Genomic DNA, 19,916 nt, shown 5'->3' with positions numbered 1-19,916 from the left:
ATCTCAACTGCTCATTGCAACAACCCATGAACAGTAACTGCCAGTAACAAAAGCTAATTACAGAATTGCACTTACTGTTTCTTTGTTGCTGAAAGGAAGCCAACCATCTCCATAGCTTGTTTTAATCTCTCGAATTCATGTCGGAGATCTTCCCCATCTTCAATTTTCAAGTTATGCTGCAAAGAGAAATCCAAAAAAAGGCAAAGAGTAAAACCCAATCATCACAAAAAGCCCAGCATAATCTATTCTCCTTCCTTTCATCTCTGACCAACACACAGACAGCCCTTATCAATGCATTGGTAAATCACAGATTACCTGGTTGAGGTAGAAATAATCTTCAGGTTGCTTGAGGTGAAATTCTTTACGCTCTTCCTCATTGACTCCAAGTAGCAAATAATAAAAGACATGGTAGTTCCTGCAAAGTCAATACATTTCTCTCATGAAAATATAGTGGATTTTCTTTTATTCTGTATCATTCTGCTCTTAAACTGCTGAATTGATTTAACTCCCTTGGAAAACTGTATTTCTCTCTTACCTTTCATCTTTTTCTTGAGAAACCAGACGAGATTTTTCAAGCAGGTATTTTTCAACCACAGCCCTAAGGAGCCATAGAAAATGAAATAAGCATGAGGGCAAAAAGAAAAGACCTCAGAAAACATCAGACAGCAACTGCCAAGAGTTATTCAAATAATGACAGCTGCACTAAAATGTGCAAGAGAAGAGCTCAGACACTACTTTAAATCTAAAGCAAGAATTTCAGTAGGCCCTGTAGTGTGACTGGAACAAAAGTTCCCAAGGAACACCTCTCTGCAGTGCTTGGGTTTAATGCAGGTAACTTAAACAGGCAGACCAAGCAAGGAAAGTGCTGATGAAAATTGCCACCAGAAACAAGACCCACAGAGTGGCAACAATGTGCTATCCTGAAAAATTTACACTTATCTGATAAGGCATGCCAAGGCAAGACCCCAGAAATATCCCAGATATCTGCCAGATTCTCATCCCAATAAATCTGCTGGATTTTTATGTCAGTGAAGACATCAGCCCAGAATGGAAGCCAGCCAGCAAACCCCCTACTGGGTGACAAAGTAACCTAAACAATAATTCCAAGTCCTTGACAAGGAGTACAATGATTGAGGACAATGTTTGAGCACCTTTTCCTCAGGCTGAAGACAAAACAAGTGTATTCAAATTGTACCAATCTCCTGGGCTAGTGTGACTGGGTCTGAAAATATGTTAAATTTGTCCAGAATAACACTCAAGGCACATGTGGCACAGAGTTCCCTGTCACTCATGTTATTGCAAATGAGAAGAAATCCAAAGAAAAGAAACACTGGAGCATCAAGGTCAGGGATTGCTCATGACACTCCACAGTCCCTCAGAACCAGCAAATGTAGGCATTAAATAGCTCATGTTTTAAGACCTTCAGATATAAGCACACACATTTGGTTAAGTAATTTTATAGCTTTCTTTATCTCTCTAGCTGATGTTTAAACTGTTTCTTTAAAATGGCTTCCTCAAATCTATTTCACTTCTCTCCACTCTTCTTAAAAACTGAGATCTTCTGGTTATAAATGCAAAATGGAGAGGACAGGGGATGTCATGCAAAAGCCTTCATTTACCATGAAGGCAAAGGTACAGCAGCAGATCCTTAACATGAGCAAGCTGTACAGCAAAGTCAGAATATTGAGCATCACCTGACAACTCCACACAGCTCAGTTTACAGAATTTTCAACTCCACAGCACCAAGCTATTTTCATATGAGCAGAGCTTCAACAAGGCAGCATTTTATGTTCAACAGAGGCTTCCCAGTTCCTAAAAGCACAGAGATCACCCCCAGAATCAGCTCACCCTGTACTTACCCCCGGACAATACCATTCTCTAAATAGTTGACTTGAATGAACTTCCCAAAACGACTGGAATTATTGTTATGTGCTGTTTTTGCATTTCCAAATGCCTGCAATAAAGCAAAATCAGTTAATTTTCAATCAAACTAAATATGTCAATGCACAGCTTCCCAAGCTCTTCTGTTCATTATTCAGATTCCTGTTGGCTTCCAGAATAAATCAGAATACTGGGGGAATTGCAGCACACAAAGAGCCACAAGGCAGCCTAGGAAGCCCCCATGCTCCTCACAGAACTGTATTTTGTTATTGTTTTGTATTATATTATTGTTTTTGTATTGCATTACTGTTTATTATTTCACCCCTGCAGTAATACTGGTGGGACTGAGGGAAGGAAATAACACTTTTAGGTATTTTCAGGAGTACAGGGCAGGTAACCACAGGTAGAGAGTGCAAATCAGCCTCAATCAATAACAATTAGGACCTCAGAGAAGACATTCAGCAGGGTGAAGACAGCAGAACCACCATGACATCACCCCTTCCATACAAAAGTCACAGACCACATCCTATTCCCCCGTGTATTGCTACCACAGAAAAAAAATCACACTAAACACAACTTTTCTTCAAGAGAAACAGAACATTAATATCTCATTTATAAAGTTAGCCCAGGAATTTTCAAAGTTGTGTATTCAAAAAAAAAAAAACAGGAAAAGAACAGAAAAATTTTGGTTCACAGAGCAGCTCATTGGGCAGCTACTCTGCTGCACAACACTGAAAAATGGAGTTTTATGATGAGGTGCTAGGAAAGAAAAAATAGATATGGCAGAAACCCTAACTCTGCATTTCTAATTCTTCTATCAGATCATGAGTCCTGTGACAGCTGCTAATACACACATAACACAAAATCCTCTGCATGAGCCACACTTAACTACAAAGGAAACTTATTACATGTAAAAGTCCAGTACCATTAGTTATTGGGAATGTCTTTATCAACTTTTAACCATGTGTTCTAAGGGGAAGGAAGTTTGTCACCCCTTCCACCAGACAGCATCTGAAGAAGGAAACCTCCCCAAAATGCAGTGACTGCTCGGGGTGCACTATCCCAGCATCTCCTGCCACAGAGATTTCCTCTGCAAGCTCCAAGCAATGAAATCCCCCATTAGGAAATCCTCCTCCCTGGCACAGAACCCTTGTGAAATGATGTGAGAAATGATTGCACCGAGCTGTGCAATGTCTTCCTCCACGCTCACAGACACGCTGGGCCCACATCCGGAGCACGACGGATGTGTGAGAGCGCTGCCCCCAGCTCGGAGCTCTGGGCATGTGGGAAAGGGATGTGCAGCAAACGCTCAGAACTTGACAGAAGGCTTACACAGTATGTACATCTTGAGATAAGAAAGGTTGATTTAGAAACGTTATGGAATGGGATAGATATTGTTGAGAGAGAAATGGAAATAGAAATAAGTTTTAAAGGATGGTTTTGTAATGAAGACTAGATTTTTGGAGAAATAGAATTATGAAAGATGTGTTGTATTAGGATTTATGAGGGGTAATTTTTTGAGAGCATTCCATTTTTGCTGTTCAAGAGGTTATTGATTTATTTAAATGGGCTAATTGTTTTTTTATGACAACTTCGGAGTGGTACATGTTGTGGTTTCTGTTAAAAACTTATTTTAACTTCACTCCTTACTGGGACAATGTCTTTTTCTACAAATCCATTTCCCACGTGTGCACCCAGCCATGGTGTACACATCCAAATAGGGGCTATTTCCATGGAAAACACTGGCATTATCATTATCTGTATGTTGAAAGTCTTCCCTTCTCTTCTGGTTTGCTTTTCTTTTTTTTTTTTTCAAAGTACCTTAAGGGTTTCAGCAGAGCTGAACTTTTGGGCCACTAATTCCAGACCAGGCTCTCCAAACTCTCCCACAAGCAGATTTCTACCACTATGTGCATTCAGAGGATCTGGAAAACTTCCTATACACTGGAGAGTGTCCATAATTCTTTAGGCAACTATTACTCCTGACTTAAAGGAAGAAGCTCAAGGAGCTTCTCCTGTGCAGAGTATCTGTGCTGCAACTCCAGAAAAATCAACAGGCTTCAGCAGGGAAAGGATTTGGATCCAGAAGTGCTCACAGATGGCTACAGGGAGAGGATTTATACCCAGAAGTGCTCACAGATGGCTGAGGCTGAGCTCCAGCTCTGGATTTTCCAAGACCACACCACACGCCACAGTGCCAACAGCAACCCCACTCAGATTTTTCAATGCAAGCACTGCCCAGCCACCAATATCTCTTTGCAGCATTTATCCACCAATGTATCACCCAGATTTCCCTTTTTTAGAGCCCATTTTGCATGCATATTAATAGATGCATAAAATCCAGGTCAGCTCCTTGCAGCTGCCAAAGCAGCAGTGAAAGTCCTGTGACATCAGCACAGTGAATTGTCAATAAATCAAACCCCTCTTCCTCTCCAGGACAGTGGCTCAGCTCCTGCTCTCTGCAGAACACCATCCAACTTCCCATTCTGGGCTTTGGGAAATCTGCTGCAGTGAACTTGGCCAGGCTGCAGAGTAATGGACTTGCAAAATGATCCCAGAAAACATTTTTATAAAGTTTTCCAACTTCAGCCACCAGTGAACTATCGGTTCACCAGCTACATCCAAGGAGCCAAATCACAGTACAGATAAATTTGCAACATTATTTTTTATTAATAAATATTTTTGGCATTATAGAGTTAAGAAATCCCACAACTCAGGCTTCCTGAACAACTTTTCTTAGTGATTACTCATGTAAGCAATGAATACAGTTTAAAACTAAAGGCTCTTATGATCTCATGTGTCTGGTATTTAGTCAAAGCACACAGCAAATTCTTAAAAGCTGATCTAATATTAACAGTTTTTAGGAAAGTTTTCATGTACCCATTTCCTCGGAAAAGCCTTGAACATCTACAACTTTTTTAAGAACATTCCAAGTCAGGAAACATTCTGGGTGGGTTTTCTATTTTTTTTTGGTAACGTTTAACTTTAATGACTGTTACCACATTCTTCAAAATACTTTGAAGAGTACAAAATAAATTCACAAGAAAATTGCAGCTAAAGATAATTAATCCTTTATACAAGCAAACCCATTCACTGTTTTCCCTTACGAGCCCATGAGAAGACAAAACCAAAAAACTAAAGCTAAATCACTGCAATGCACAACATGAGCTGAATAAAACAGGGTGAGTCAAAAATAGCAGAGCAATGGGAGCAGGAATCAGAGCTGGGAGAGCCTATTCTGGGAGGCAGGAAGTCATTCAACCCATCCTCTTACCTTGGAATGCAAGAGGCAGAAACTGGAGCCTGACACTTAAAACTCTTACAACAGGGATAGATATAAAAGTATGCAGAAAATCATCAAATTCTCCTTTTAATTGTTAAAAAAAAAAACAACCAAAAAACAAAACAACAAAACCCCAACACCCAAAGACATGCTCCCAGCATGTACCTCAGGAACACAACAAAAATATCATTTAATTGTTTCATAAAAATTGCCAAAATCTGAAAAAGCTGTTGGGAGTTTGATGTAAAGCACTCAGCTCCATGGCAGAACCAGCCCTGCACACAGACCCAGCTTCCACTGTGCCAGAGGACAGGAGAGACTCCAATTCCACACCCTGCCAGAGGAAAGGACTCCTTCAGAGATGAGCTTGGTTTAATTAACTTGGCTTAAGTGGTCCTTACAACCACGCTGTGAAGTACCCACTCACCAACAGGAAATTCAGGGTAATTTTTTGCAACTCTTCCTGCTGGGGGATGTCCTGGGAACTCCAAGCAATCCCCCTGGCAGGACTGAATGAAGAACAAGGTGATTTTCCCCCAAGAGTTGTGTGCAGCAGGGAAAAGCAGGCAACATGACATTTCCACCAGAAAAACCAGTGCCATGCAAGCAAATGGAAAAAGAAGTTCCATTCCTCCTCTGACTAGGACTCTCAAAGCAAAGCCATGCAGATAATGCCTCAAAACAAGCACCTTCCCTGGAGCAGAGCAGGCACCACCACGAGGTGCATGTGCAGACTTTTGATGCCTCAGGTTTGAGCTTTTCTATTTTTCACATTCTGTGCTGCTTCAGTGTGTGGGTCTGGGCTTCACATTAGGGATGGTGAGCTCTCTGCACAGAGCAGGGAGACAAAACAATTCCTGCTCCAGCTGGGGACCAAGGACAAAGGATCCAAACCTCAGGCCCAAGAGCACAAACAACGTGGGCTGGAGAGAGAAAAACAAGAAGGATGGGACTGCATGGGCTGGGGCTGGAATTGGACAATGAACTCCAAGATGCAAATGGAGCAGAACTGATCAAAGTGAGAGACCCCATGAGCTATCATGCATTTTGTGACCATTTTGGTTCATCTTGGGTGCAGCCCTGGCTGGGCTCTTGTGCTGCCCAAGGTGGATCCATTGAGGCCTTTTAATAAATCCCTGCTTTATTCTTCAGCTCTGTCCAGTCTCTGCTCTAGGGCAGCCTGCACAAGGCATCACTCTGATGGCAAAGAGAAATGAAAACCAGAGCTGAAGCTCCACTGAGCTCCAGCCCATCTCATCCCAAAGGAACCAGCACAGTGGGCCTGCCATGAGGGAAACAGAGCTGGCAGCAAATTGCTCTGCTCTTCTGCACAGAATTGTAAAGCATAAAACTTGCTATCATTACATTTTAGAAGATTTTAAATATGGTGAGTTCTAGAAAGTCTAATCTGTCCCCACATGATAGTGCTTCCAGTAATAATTCTTCTTTAGAAGACCAATTAATAAAAGCTTCCTGTTGGAATTTCCATTTTATTTGGCCTTAATTCTTTCCAAAGACTGGTTCAGCATCATTGAGAAACCAGAACACATCCAAACGGAAATAAGCAATGATTTTCAAAATAAAATATGAAGAATTATGACACCCCAAATATTTTCAGCTGTCCCAACTCCTCTCAGCTCCATTTCAGAGGGAAATGAACTTTCAGCACACTCAAAAAGTAACTGAAATTCTGTAATAAGCAGGGGACACTGAGGGTTACAACTTAACAACAGACAGCTCAGGGAAGCTCTGCTGCCAGGAAACAAAGCTCCCATTCCCTCTGTTCTGTCACCACATGTTCCTATCCCCTAACTCAATTTTCTGCAACTTTACTAAATTAACTGACTTGAAGAATAAGTGAACTTAAAGCTTCCAAAATAAATTCAGAGTCTTAGATAGCATGCTGTGCATTTCATAGCAGAAACATGCAGTTAGGCCATTTTTCCCTGATGAAAGGAAAATATAAATTTATTGGAAACTTCTTCAGTGTTTATGGAAAGGTTTGTCTTGTTTGAGACTATAAAATAAACAAAGGCTTGATTCATTATTCCCAGTTTGATCCAAATAATAGCTCCCAAGGTTTGATTCACTATTATTCACTATTCCAAATTTGACCCAAATAGTTCCCAAGTATAAATTTCTTCTTAGGATTTCAATCCTAAGTAACTTGAACTTAGTCAATACAAGAAGGCAAAGCTTCAAGTCAGGGAACTGTATTTTAATTACTAAATTTAGAAAAGGTTGAAAACGTTAGGAGTATCTTAAAACAGAGCTTATATTTGTCTTCCCACCAGTTTTAAAGAAACTGGAAATACAATTAAAACAAAGAAGAAAACACCAAACCATAATGTGAGAGCAATTCCTATACAGGAGAGGCAACTGAATGTCCATGAACTCTAAAGACCAGCACAGAGCTCAGCTTCAGGCACCACTGTCCAGGGGAGCAGCCTCACCTCCTGATCCTTCTTCTCTGGAAAGCTGCAAGCAGTGCCAAACAGAATCAGAAATATTGCAATTGGTCTCTGTTTGTGAGCTCCCCTACAAGGAAACTTTTAAACACTCAAAGGGGTGCTGGGATGGAGCAGGAAGCTCAGAGCTGCCCCATGACCACGCTCCTCTCCCAGCCCATGTGACAGCACTCAGGCTGATACCGTGGTTAATTTTTAGCTCCATTGTCTCAGCATCAGGGCTTTCATCTCTCAGATGTTTGACAAGGCAACATCAAGCACTATTTAACATGAAATCTTTCATGGTCCAGCTGTAACTCCGTTCTTCAGTCTGGAAGTTGTAATCAAGGAGCAAAATCATTAGCAATAGTTTATCATAAACTGTTCAGAGATCTGAACTCAGATTAATCAGCCAACTCAGAAACAGGATTCAGTAAGAAATGTTTCTGTTCCCTAAGCATGAAAAGATAAAATCACAAATCCACCTCCATAACACTCTAACTGTGCTCACCCCTCTGTGCTACAAACAGCTGCTTTAACCCCCTGAACTTTCACACAAGGTCACCCTACAAACAGCCTCATTCCACTTAGGTAATAGAAAAATAAGAGATAACTAAAATGAGGAAGTTCTGACCCAGAATGCAACCCACTTCTACATCATGGAAGTTTTTTGTCAAAAATACATTTTCAACTTTGATGAAGATTCAGAATAAAACTTCAGAGTTAAACAGAGCATTCTCAAATAGTCTGGGCACACTAAAACTGTTTGTGCAAAAAATCCCCAGAAACACCCATTTAAGAAAAACTCCCTTGCAGCACTTCAGTTCCCTTCAGTAAAAACCCAAAATGAGTCACCACGGATGGATTTAGAAGTGAGCAGCTCTAAGAAGAGCCTGCAGTCAGTTTAACTTCCACAAAGCAACATAAGCTTTCTGTGCATCCCTCCCCAGGACCAACAGTTGACTTTTTTTAAAAAATTATGCTTAGTGACTGAAATTGGGAAACATGGAAGCTTCACTGTCAGCTGAATCAACCCTGATGCATCAAAACAGGAGAACTGGATTTTACCTCTTATGTTCTAAGGCTACCTTTTGGATGCTCACTGAATTTAAATTAACATCTCTTCAATTCCAAAAAAGTATTTTCTCATGAAAAGAATTACCAAATGCTCATTGGAAGTCTGAAGAAATTATGGTACTTAACCATAGAGAAACACAAATATCTCTTTATGAGCATGCCCAGCTTTATGCAACAGCCTGTGACTCCAACAAAGTTATGAATTTTAGTTCTGAGCCCAGGAATATGTGCATTTATCACTCAGCAGACAAACAGGCACACAGGACCTTAAATCTCTTCCTGGTTTGACACAGCTGTACCAGGTCTGTAGACGAGGATATGAAAGACTTAAATTTATCAAAGGCAGAGAGATCAGCTGATCAAGCAGGGCTTTCCACTGTGACCCCTTCCTGTTTTCTGTTTAGAACTGCAAACTTGAACTCCAGCAACCAAAAAGCCTCAATTTTACTTCTTCTTTCAAGCAGCTGAAAGCAACACAAAAAAGAACTTGCATATATTCCTCATTCTTTACAGAAGAACTTTAAAAAAAGCTTGAACTTTTTTTTTTTATGAAGGAGTTACTACATTTGAAACTAAACCTAAAAATTACAATAATGGTGTTGAAGCTCTTTGCTGTTGAAGATTTTGTTATGGGTGAGCATTACATCCATCCACACTTCTGGAGTTATTCCTTTAAGAGAGTAAAAGGCTTAAGAGATCAGTTTAAGTTTATCCTGACATTACCTAATTCAGGGCCAGCTGTATCCCCTCCTTCTCACATGTTTAATTTTACTTTCTGTTGGAAATGTTGTAATAATTAAAAGCCAAAAGAGATTCCTACTTTCTCCCCAACTCAAAATGTTGCTCTCTTCCACAAACAGCTGTAGAAGTAACTCCCTAAAAAAGTGAGTTCAGTAAAATGCTCACACACAAAGGCAGGATCACACCCAGCAGTTGATGTTTCAGTGGAACAATATTTATGAAAAATTTGCTTATGATTTGATTTAAATGTCATCAAAACTTTCAGATGAAAAACACAGGTAGCCTCTGCCCCAGATTATTGGTGTTCAGTGGTGTAAAGTTAAGTCATATACCAACTACAAGCAACAGGAAGTCAAGTGAACATAACAAGGAAAATCAAACAGAAGCAGTCGGGTAATGCTGCCAAGCACCACTGCAGCCCAGTGACATTTAAATCCACACCAAGTGACAAGCCTAAACCAGTGACATTTTAAGTCTAAACCAAGTAGGTGACTCAGAAGTAGCATTCAACAGCAGCTATTTGAAGTTTTTAAAAACCAATTTGCATGGAAGGCAACTTGAGCATGAATTTACCTCCAGAACTGGTCCAGCTCCCAGAATGGTTCTCTCCACACCACTGGCGTACCCTTTCTGGCTCAGTGCCGTGAGGCAGTGAATTAAGAAGTTTGTGCTTTGGGTTTTCCCAGACCCACTTTCACCTGATATAACGATGCACTGATTAACATGTTTTTTAAGCATTGTGTGATAGGCCACATCAGCAATGGCAAAAATATGAGGCTCCAACTTCCCAAGCTGATGGTTCTCATACATCTTGACGTACTTGGGGTTATAAATGGGCAGGAACTTGAAGGGGTTAATTGCAATCAGGATGCTTCCTGCGTAAGTGTAGATTCTGTGCTTCAGGAAGCGGCACTTGAGATTCTCCAGGAGCGTTGTCTCCGTCAGGTTGGGCAGGTTGCAAAGGTCATCAAAGTCCTCCTGGTGCCAGGGCAGAAAACCCCTCTCCACCAAGCGCCGGGCATCCGTCTCCTTGGAGAGCAGCTGCATCTGCACATACTTGATGGTGCCATCAGTGTTCCTTTCCTGCAGCAGGAAGTAGTACCCATCCTTCTGCGGGTGCTCGTCCTGAGCGCGCCGAGGCCACAGCAAAACCCTGTGCACAGGAGAATCGTTTATGTCAAGTACCCATTCTTCTCCACCTGATTCTTTCACCTCCACAAGCACGTAATGTTTGGAGACATCCAAGTTTAAGATGTTAATCACATCCTTGATGACATCTGATGACGTACTGTCCTTAGTTGCTGTCACTTTGCAGCAGGGAGCACTTTCTGTTGAGAGTTGGGGGTAAATATGAAGATTATAGGCTGCCTTTGCCTGGCAAACTGCACTGTCAGCATCTTTTAAACTCATTCTGTCCCCAGATGGGCTTCAGTCTTCCACCCCTGCTTAATATGCAGTGCCCATTGTCTGAAAAAAAAAGAAAAATGAAAAAAATCAGGCGTTAAAAAGTGTGTACAACAGGTATTAGGGCAAGGTGTTATTTTCTGCAGGATGAGAATACAGTTATTACATAGTGCATTTGTTCTTTAATAATTTACTATCAGTGATTTTACTTCTAACAGCCTGTTTGGGATATCCTATTGAGTGGAGAGCTGCCACAGCACCCAGCCTCTTTTCATTTTTCCTTCTACTCCCATGCCACACCTTCCTCCCCATCATGGCACTCAAGAACTCATACAGCCAATGCAAAACAAACCAGGATCAATGTCCAAACTAAAACTTCCTTGTTTCCCCAGGTTAGTTTTAGCCCAGATGCTTTCCTTGACCTGATCCACATAAACATTTATCCACCCTTCCACAGAAACTCTTCTTTAAAGCTGCACCAGCAGTTTGAGGCAGAAACAGGGCTTGGTCACTTCATAAGTCAGCAGTGATGGTTTAGAGCAGCCATGAGTTAGGGCAGAGGATCAGTGCAGACAGACTCAAGGAGGAAAATGGTTCTGACACTGAGACCCACTTTTTTAATTCTTATTTTCTCTAAGTTCTTTCCATGGGAAGTACAAGACAGGTACAGCATCTACCCCACTGAGTTCTCAGGAAGCAGAGCCCCCAGCTGCCTGGAGCAGACACTGCTGTCAGCCCCCTCTGACACACCACAGGGATCTCCTAACACGGGTCATTTACAGAGCCAAGAGACTGCTCATTCCACCTGAGAGAACCACATCCTTGCTACAGAGGGGTTGAACAGGACTTTTATCTTCCATTTTAGGCAACAAAGTAAAGTTAAGTCTTATTGCTACTACTTTTCAGCAGTAAACAAGGTTCTAAATAACCCACTTCAGTCACAAGCCTTGGTACCCATCACATCAACTCCTTCCTCACTGGGTTCAGGAATCTCATTCACACATCTCCAAAAATCATTCATCACAATGGCTTTTTCCTCCCTTCAGCCTTGGTGCAGGCCAGACAGTAACTCCAGCCTATCACCAACCTCAGAACCCAACCTCTCCCTCACTGCCAAGTTAAAAGTCTCTGGACTCTGTTACATCTGTGCCTTCACCAGTGATTTTCCTCTCATGTACAGTTTGGTGCCCCCAGGTCACCAGGACTAAGTTTGCCCAGGCTGCTTTAGCTCCACAGTTCCTCTGCTTTTCAAGGGGTACTAAAGGAGAAGGATTATGAAGTACCCCTTTGTTTTAGCAGTCTGTAAAACTTCATACTGAGAATAGCAGTTCAATTTTTGTTTCAAGAACAAAGTGTTCTAATTATACACTGACATGCCAAATACATTTTTAAAAAAGAGAAAAGAGGCAGAGAAATGCCAAAGAAGTTACTTTTTGCCACTAAACAACTGCACAGGAACTTGCACAAGGCCACAGAGAGTAATCATTTCAAATTAAAATCAGTAGAGTTGGAGGCTTTTAGCTGCCACTTCCAGTGCAAGTAATGAATCACTTCACAAAACATATGACATAGCTGTGGCTCATGAACAGCCTCCGAGGAGGGAGCTGTGCTTTCAGGGACTCTGCTCAGACAGCTTACAGCAGACACTGCCACACAAGCTGGATCATTTGTAGTGGCTACTCATCAAAAGGAAGGCTGAATAAGCCACAGATGGCAAGACAAACCACAAGACATCTCTGATCAAACTGTATGATCCACCCAAAAATGTTTTTCCCCATTAAATGTCATTCTCTGCTCATTAAGGAGGGCTGGTTCCAAGAACCAGGCCATACAAAAGGCTGCAGCACTGAGCTCCAAGTGCCCTCTCCATTTCCTGTAATTACCCCTGACCACTAAAGAAGTCTGAAGCACCTTTGAAGTAATTAAGCAAGTGTTAAGCATTCTTAATAAATAAAAGCTCAAACCATGACACAGAGTAGAATGTACAGCAGACTGCTGCTCGTGGGGAAGATCCACCTGAGCACAGACAGAAAAATAGAACAACAAACAGCCACCATTTTCCTCTGCAGCTACTCAGCCAGTTCAAGGGACACAGCCTTTTGCAGACTTCCTTTTTTCACCCCCCAGCCATTAGTTTCAGACACACAGTCTGCTGAGTTAGAGGAAGTCCCCTCAGTAAGCATTTTGGCCAAAACAGCTCCCTAAAAAACGTTGCACCAGCTTTTTGCCAACACAGAAGAGCTGCATCTCAGTGCTGACCTGTGACTTTACTAACACACATTTCCTAACCTTATCTCATGTCAGCCACCAAAATTTGGGACATTGCTCAAGATCCCAGCTCACACTTCCCAAAGGGGAAATCAGAGTGCAGATGCCACTTCTCTAGGAGTGACAAACCCAAGTCCATTACAGCCAGTAGGGTCTGCTCAAGTGTGTAAGACTGGAAAATTCAATTTTTCCATTTGAGACTGTCCAGATATTTCAGAGGTTTGAGGAAAACCTGCTGGTCTCCTACTACTTGTGATTTTCTTAGAAAGGATATCAAATGCATTTGATGACAACACTGCTCTGAAAGAGCAGGCTTCTGGCTTCCCACTAAACAAATTTTCAAGCCACAAATTAGAACACAAAAGCAAAAGAGCATTCACTGGACAGATTATAAATTGGTTACCTAATGAGTCCCAGTATTCAACTAAGGACAGGTGTCTTCAAGCAACTGGAGGGTGAGTTCCTAGTGAAGTTGGGCTCCTGCCATCAAAGTAAACATTTTCATGATGGTTCTAAAAAAGAAGAAAATAGTTACTGATAAAGAACATATCATAGGTGGAGAAGGCAGCAAGTGAGCAAGAAGTTAAATCAATTATACAGTTCAGTAATACAGGAGCAAGAAAACAACTGCTTCAAAAATGTCTGCTGAGTTTACAGATATATAAAACTTCAACTTTATCCAAGAATATCCAATCTATATCAGCAGGATGGAAGGGGAGCTATCCTGAAATAGGTTTGAAAGCATAGCAAGGAATTATTTGAACATGGTGTTCTACCATAGCACCACAAGCATGGCAGTGAATGCAATCTCCAGGTAAACATCAATTAATATTTCCTTAGGCAGCCATATCACCCTTGCCCTGAGAAGATACACGACCAACACAGCATCTAGAATACATGCAAATTTCAATAAAGGAGCTAAGGGCAGCAACAACAAGAACAAACCCAAATCTGTAAGAAAATGCCCCCTTTACAGACAAACACTCTGCAAGCTTTGTCTGCAAGGAGCACACAGAGGACGCTGTTATCAGGGGCAGGCCTTGCACGGGACCTGCAGTTGGGCACAATCACCAGGCTGGAGGACAAAGCCACAACACAGGGCACAGGCTGGAATTCACAGCTAAACAAACTCAGGCAAACAGGAGACATAAACATCAGCACAAGGTTAAACTGCAAAAACTTAACTGACACCAATGAGGCCTGGCTGCCAAACCTCTTTTTAGAAAATCAGCCAGTCCCCAGTAACCAAGTTAATTATAAGAGTTAATTAGGTACCACCCTTTTGTTTATGTCAAGAGCAGTCTGAAGAGATGATTACAATGATTCTTTCTCAATTTATGGTCTCCAATTATTTAGACAATTTAAAGCAATTGAAATATTTATTCAGTGTGATTTGGCTTGTCAAGGAAGCACAAGCCTGAATTCAGGTGCAGAGAACACTGGAAGTAAAAGGAGAAATACAAGAAAGAAAGTAATACTGAAACCATGCATGTCAGCAGGCAAACCCTGCAGCCCAACCACCACTGCTGGGTTCTGGCTGGAGGTGGAAATTCTGCAGTTACCTCAAGTTCTTTCAATACCTTTTCTTATAAGAAATCCCCTTTCAATAAACAGAAGAGGAAAAAAATCCATAAATCTACTTTTTGCTCAGACAATTTTAGTAACAAAACAAAAAAAGTCCGATTCTAGATGGTAATTTTGATGGTATTTTGTAAGGGTTTTCTAGACTCCATTAAGCCAATTAATTTTTTAATAGGCATTAAAGCCAACAGTGTCCACTTGGTAACAGAGTGGGACTCCAGCAGAGTTTGCCCCAGTCAGTGCAGGGTATCTCTTTAGTTTAAATAAGGCCATAATTTGAAGCTACATATTTAGTCAATGAATCATGGTGAAGCTAAAAAGGGAAAGCTAGCATTACAGCAAAATTGTTGAGGATGAACTGTATAATATCCCAGTTCATTGGATTTTCATGTGCATTTCCACTGCTGCATTCCTCAAAGGGAAAGATTCCAGCTTCTCCCACTGCCCACCAGGCACTTCTCAACACAGAAGTGGAAATGTACCACAGGTACTTCACCTCTGATATTCTTAAATGCCAGAACTGCCACTGACCATCCCCAAAAGAGACCAACCTGTCTGGCTGAATTGAAAACATTTAGCAATTTCAAAAATATTCAGCTATTACCGACCTTGATTTCCAAAGCAAGGAATTTCCAGCAAATCAGCCTAGAGACACCCTAAAGTTTCCACAATTAACTGTGCAATTAACAGGTAAGGCAATTAACAGTAATGTAAAGAACCTACCTCATGTCATAAGGACACGAGCTGTTAATTGAGCATAAATTATTTTATTTTTTTTTCAGTATTCCAGGCATTTGTAGATTATCTGAAAATCATTTCAGGTTCTAGTCCCAATTCAATGTTTTCCTTGATTATAAAACATTCAGCTGGACTAAACAGCTTTAGATCCTTGCTTTCCTTTAACTAAAAGCTCTTGGATTTTCTGCTCCAAAAGGAGCAGTTCTGAATGGACCACACAAAAATTACAACACATTTGTTGCTACTCTTTGCAATCAACCCTGCAGGGAAGTTACTGCCCCAGAGTGCCTGACAAAGGAGAAGCTGGGCTGCAATGTAGTGTAACACAGGAAAAAGTCACAGAAATCACTTTTGTTACAGGCAGTTCCTTCTCAGTTACCTGCTCCTGGGGCCCTGATCCCAATCCCCACCCTAAACCAGCCCTGATGCAGCCTCCACTTCCTCTGAATGACTCAAATGCACAATCTCACCTCAAAACACAGACATCTTATCAGGCTTTACAGTGATGGTAGATAATATCACCTTATAAAAGCGTGATGTCACAGAGTTACAGATGCACATGAGAGCATGATTCAGAAAATGTGGCCCAGTTGAGGAATCAAGGCAAAGCAACTGAAAGGCTCAGAGATAAAGAATGCAAACCAAAAGAACTTTGGGGGCCATTCTACCACTTTTTGTGGTTTCCTTAATTTTTTCATTAACAGCACCACAGCTGTCAACAAAGGAAATAAAAGTTTCACTGCTCTAATGTTGCATTTACACTGATAAGAATTTTTTTGAAGAAATTTTTAGGCTGAACTTCTGTGTGAACAGAATGTACACATGTCCAAAACAGCTTTAAAAACTCTTTTATTGTTTGGTATCAATGGTCTTTATAGAAAGGGCAGATTTTTCTGGAATCTGCATTGAGTTTCATTTGGTAATCAGAGACACACAACACAATAAAGCCTTGATAAAAGCAACTCCACAAGCCACGCTTAAGTCACTTGATACACCAAGAAAACACAATATTCTACAGACAAAACCTCTGAATTTTCATTTTGGGAAATAAAGACATTGCTATCCTTCCTATTAGAAAAATAAACCCTTATCAGCATCTCAGGCTTTGCTTCTCCTTGATATTAGCATAAACAGGTCTTGTTTCTTAGAAATGTGATAAACACCTTCAGCCTTCAAATTCCCAAAAAAACACAGAGCCAAAACATTTTGTTGAATCAGAGTTTTTTACTCCCTTCCTTGACTGTTGAAATAGCCAATCCTGTTGCATTTTTTTAGAGATTCTTCCTTTTTAAAAGCCTAGGATATGCAAATCCTGTCCTTTGACCTCGTAGCTGAGGAAAGACCATATTCAGCCTCAGTGTGCATGTGAGTCAAACATGTTATTCATGCACAGGATTATTCAAGAGGGCTGATGTTTGAATCACTATGGGTCAGAAAACTGCCTGCACAGAGTATTCCTTTCTAGGTGAACCTCCTTTAAACCTTTCATCAGCCGCGTTTACTCCTCCTGAATTATTCAGTTCCTTGTGTGGTTTGGGTTCCAGAGAAAAGCCCAGACCTGGGAGTCCTCCCACTGGGAATGGACAGTTTGTGCAGGCAGCTGTCACTGCAGGAGCTGCAACATTCAACTTGTGAAAAAGCTTTTTGTTGAGACAAACGTTCAAGCACAGTAACAAAAAAAAAAAAAAAAGCCCCAAACTGTACAGTTCTACAAAACACTTTGCATTACTGCAGTAACTCCCAAGTTTTATGTGAATAATTAAGGATTAAAGGTTGAGGAAGTGGCCTCAGATGCATCATCCTGAAAAGCACAATGTTATTGGACTTCAGATGTAGGGCAGGCAGAAAACCCCATAGCAGTGCAAAGACAAAAAAAACCCACCAAGATCAACTCTTTTCTAAAAAAAGCCACAATGAATCTTGGAGCTAATACGAATATGCATTAAATGCTCCCAAGCTGCTTCCCCTACATTACATGGATTTGTTCCTGACAAGATCCTGAGTTAAAGACACCCAGGGCTCACTAAAACTTGCTGGGTGTGACACCAACATCCTGAACCGGAATGCAAGGTAACCCCACGCTGTTACTTTAGGGCAAGTTCTTCAGCCCTGGATTCCAGCTAACAGGCCTGAAATCAAAGAGCTCCTAATTACCCATGACAAACTTATTTGCAAACAGCTTGGCAGACGCACCGATACCGATCCACCTCTAGGAGCACCGTGGGAGGATGCTGATGACATCTTTGAAAGGCTAATTGCATCTGCCAGCAGCTTGAGATCATCTCCAGCCCTTTGCTCCACTGCCACCCTTTTCCAGAAGGTGAAATCAAAGAATGCTGAGCTCGTTTGCATCCAAAGTGCTTCTCGCTTTTCACAAACGCGAATTGCAAATAAAGCTGGGCAAGAATTTTGCCAAAATGCTTGCAGAGTAACAGAAAACAAAGCTAAAATGATACTGGGAATTCATCTTCCGCCGGGATCACACATACCTGTATCAGGCCGATGGCCACAATTGTCATGAGTCAGGATAGTAGACTGATACTTTTAGTCTAGAAACATGTAACAAAGGATGTTCCTAGCTTGCAAAAGTTTTACTTCCCAGAGATTGCAAAACTAAGCTTGCCAAAAACACAGAGAGCACTATCGACATGCACACAGCAAGAGGCAAGAGGATTCAATTGGGCAATGACGGTCATCACGATAAAGCACGATCTCAGCACAGCAGCAGCACCAGCTGTCAAGAGCTGCTCAAAAATAACACAAAGAAACCAAAGAACCCTGAGAGTCTTAACGAATTTTTTGAAAGATCGTGAGATATGCGTCTGAAAGATTACCGGCTGCTCATAGCGAGAGTCAGAGACATCACAGAACACCGAAAAATCACAAGCAGGGGACGGAAAAAAGCAGCAGCTGGAAGCATCAAGGGCAGGCTCTGCCCGAGAGCCGGGAGGCACAGCCGGAGGCAGACACTTCCCTTCCCCTGGGCACCGCCAGCTCCTCGGGCACGGCTGACACAAAATCACCCCGGAGCCCGGCACGGACCCGGAGCCCGGCACGGACCCCCGGAGCCCGGCACGGACCCCCGGAGCCCGGCACGGACCCCCGGAGCCCGGCACGGACCCCCGGAGCCCGGCACGGACCCCCGGAGCCCGGCACGGACCCCCGGAGCCCGGCACGGACCCCCGGAGCCCGGCACGGACCCCCGGAGCCCGGCACGGACCCCCGGAGCCCGGCACGGACCCCGGAGCCCGGCACGGACCCCCGGAGCCCGGCACGGACCCCCGGAGCCCGGCACGGACCCCCGGAGCCCGGCACGGACCCCCGGAGCCCGGCACGGACCCCCGGAGCCCGGCACGGCCCCCGGAGCCCGGCACGGACCCCCGGAGCCCGGCACGGACCCCCGGAGCCCGGCACGGCCCCCGGAGCACGGCACGGACCCCCGGAGCCCGGCACGGACCCCCGGAGCACGGCACGGCCCCCGGAGCCCGGCACGGACCCGGAGCCCGGCACGGACCCCCGGAGCACGGCACGGACCCCCGGAGCCCGGCACGGACCCCCGGAGCCCGGCACGGACCCCCGGAGCCCGGCACGGCCCCCGGAGCCCGGCACGGCCCCCGGAGCCCGGCACGGACCCCCGGAGCCCGGCACGGACCCCCGGAGCCCGGCACGGCCCCCGGAGCCCCGAGCACACCCGAGCTCCTCACGGCGTCCCGGGGAACCGCTCCAGCCCCGAGCTCCTCAGGGCGGCTGCCCCAGCCTGGAGCAGACCCGCAGACAGCCCCTCCGAGCCGACCCTCCCACGCTGCCCCGAGGCACCGACCCTCACGGATCCCCTCAGAGCCGACCCCCGCACGCCCCCTCAGAGCTGCCCCGGCCGCCCACGGCGAGACCCCGTAGCTGCGAGGCACGGCCAGCACGGCGCTGGGCAGCCGTAGGGAAGGAGCGGGAGGCTTGCGGAGCAGGGGGAATTGCAGCGCGGGGCCCGTTACCTGCGCCGGTGTCGAAGCGCGGCCGCCCGGCCCCGCCGCCGCCACAGGCCCCGCGCGCGCCACTTCCGGGTGGGGGGGGCCGGGGCGCGCCCATTCAGCGCCGCTCTCGCCGCGCGCATGCGCCGCCCCGCGGCAGGGCAGGGCAGGGCAGGGGCGGGGGGCGGCAGCGCGGCCTGAGGGGATCGGGGGGACCCGGGTTCGAGCCCCGAGCCCGCTTCGAGCCCCGCCGCGGCAGCCAGGTGCTGTCTGTCTGTCTATCTGTCTGTCTGGGGCAACAAGGCTTGATTCTTGTCAAAACCGAAGAACCCCGGAGTGCTGCTTGGCCGCGGGCGTCCCCGTCCGCTGTTGCGGGGTGGCTGACGCTCGGTGTGTCAGAGCAGTGGTTCCCAAAATCACAGAATTGCTTGGGTTGGAAGGGACCTCCGGAGATCACACAGTCCTGTCTGGAGCAGATGACACAGGAATGCGTCTCTCCAGAGAAGGAAACTCCACATCCTCCCTGAGCTG

General features: G+C 44.2%; 2 protein-coding genes across 14 annotated transcripts in view; one reads left to right on the top strand and one right to left on the bottom strand.

Moving 5' to 3' along the window:
• The window catches only part of MYO9B (myosin IXB), a 43,958-nt gene extending 24,450 nt beyond the window's left edge, over nucleotides 1-19,508 (bottom strand). For all 13 annotated transcript variants that reach the window (XR_010349871.1, XM_064396189.1, XM_064396193.1 and 10 more), the window contains exons 1-7: nucleotides 19,410-19,508; nucleotides 13,505-13,613; nucleotides 10,003-10,896; nucleotides 1,860-1,954; nucleotides 536-598; nucleotides 316-415; nucleotides 76-176 (exon numbers count right to left, since the gene is read on the bottom strand). Coding sequence is in view for 12 of the 13 variants with exons in the window: in XM_064396189.1 (XP_064252259.1) it covers nucleotides 76-176; nucleotides 316-415; nucleotides 536-598; nucleotides 1,860-1,954; nucleotides 10,003-10,839 (1,196 nt within the window). In the remaining variant the exon portion in view is untranslated. The remainder of the gene's footprint in view (nucleotides 1-75; nucleotides 177-315; nucleotides 416-535; nucleotides 599-1,859; nucleotides 1,955-10,002; nucleotides 10,897-13,504; nucleotides 13,614-19,409) is intronic.
• LOC135284507 (basic proline-rich protein-like) lies at nucleotides 18,237-19,355 on the top strand. Its single transcript, XM_064396044.1, has one exon. It carries the CDS (start codon nucleotides 18,237-18,239, stop codon nucleotides 19,353-19,355), a length of 1,119 nt encoding a protein of 372 aa, XP_064252114.1.
• Nucleotides 19,509-19,916: the final 408 nt, after the last annotated feature.

The sequence above is a fragment of the Passer domesticus genome, chromosome 21, assembly GCF_036417665.1.
Source record: "Passer domesticus isolate bPasDom1 chromosome 21, bPasDom1.hap1, whole genome shotgun sequence".
NCBI classification, from domain to species: domain Eukaryota; kingdom Metazoa; phylum Chordata; class Aves; order Passeriformes; family Passeridae; genus Passer; species Passer domesticus.
The sequence above is the reverse complement of the archived record's forward strand: the minus strand, read 5'-3'. Positions and strand labels throughout refer to the sequence as shown.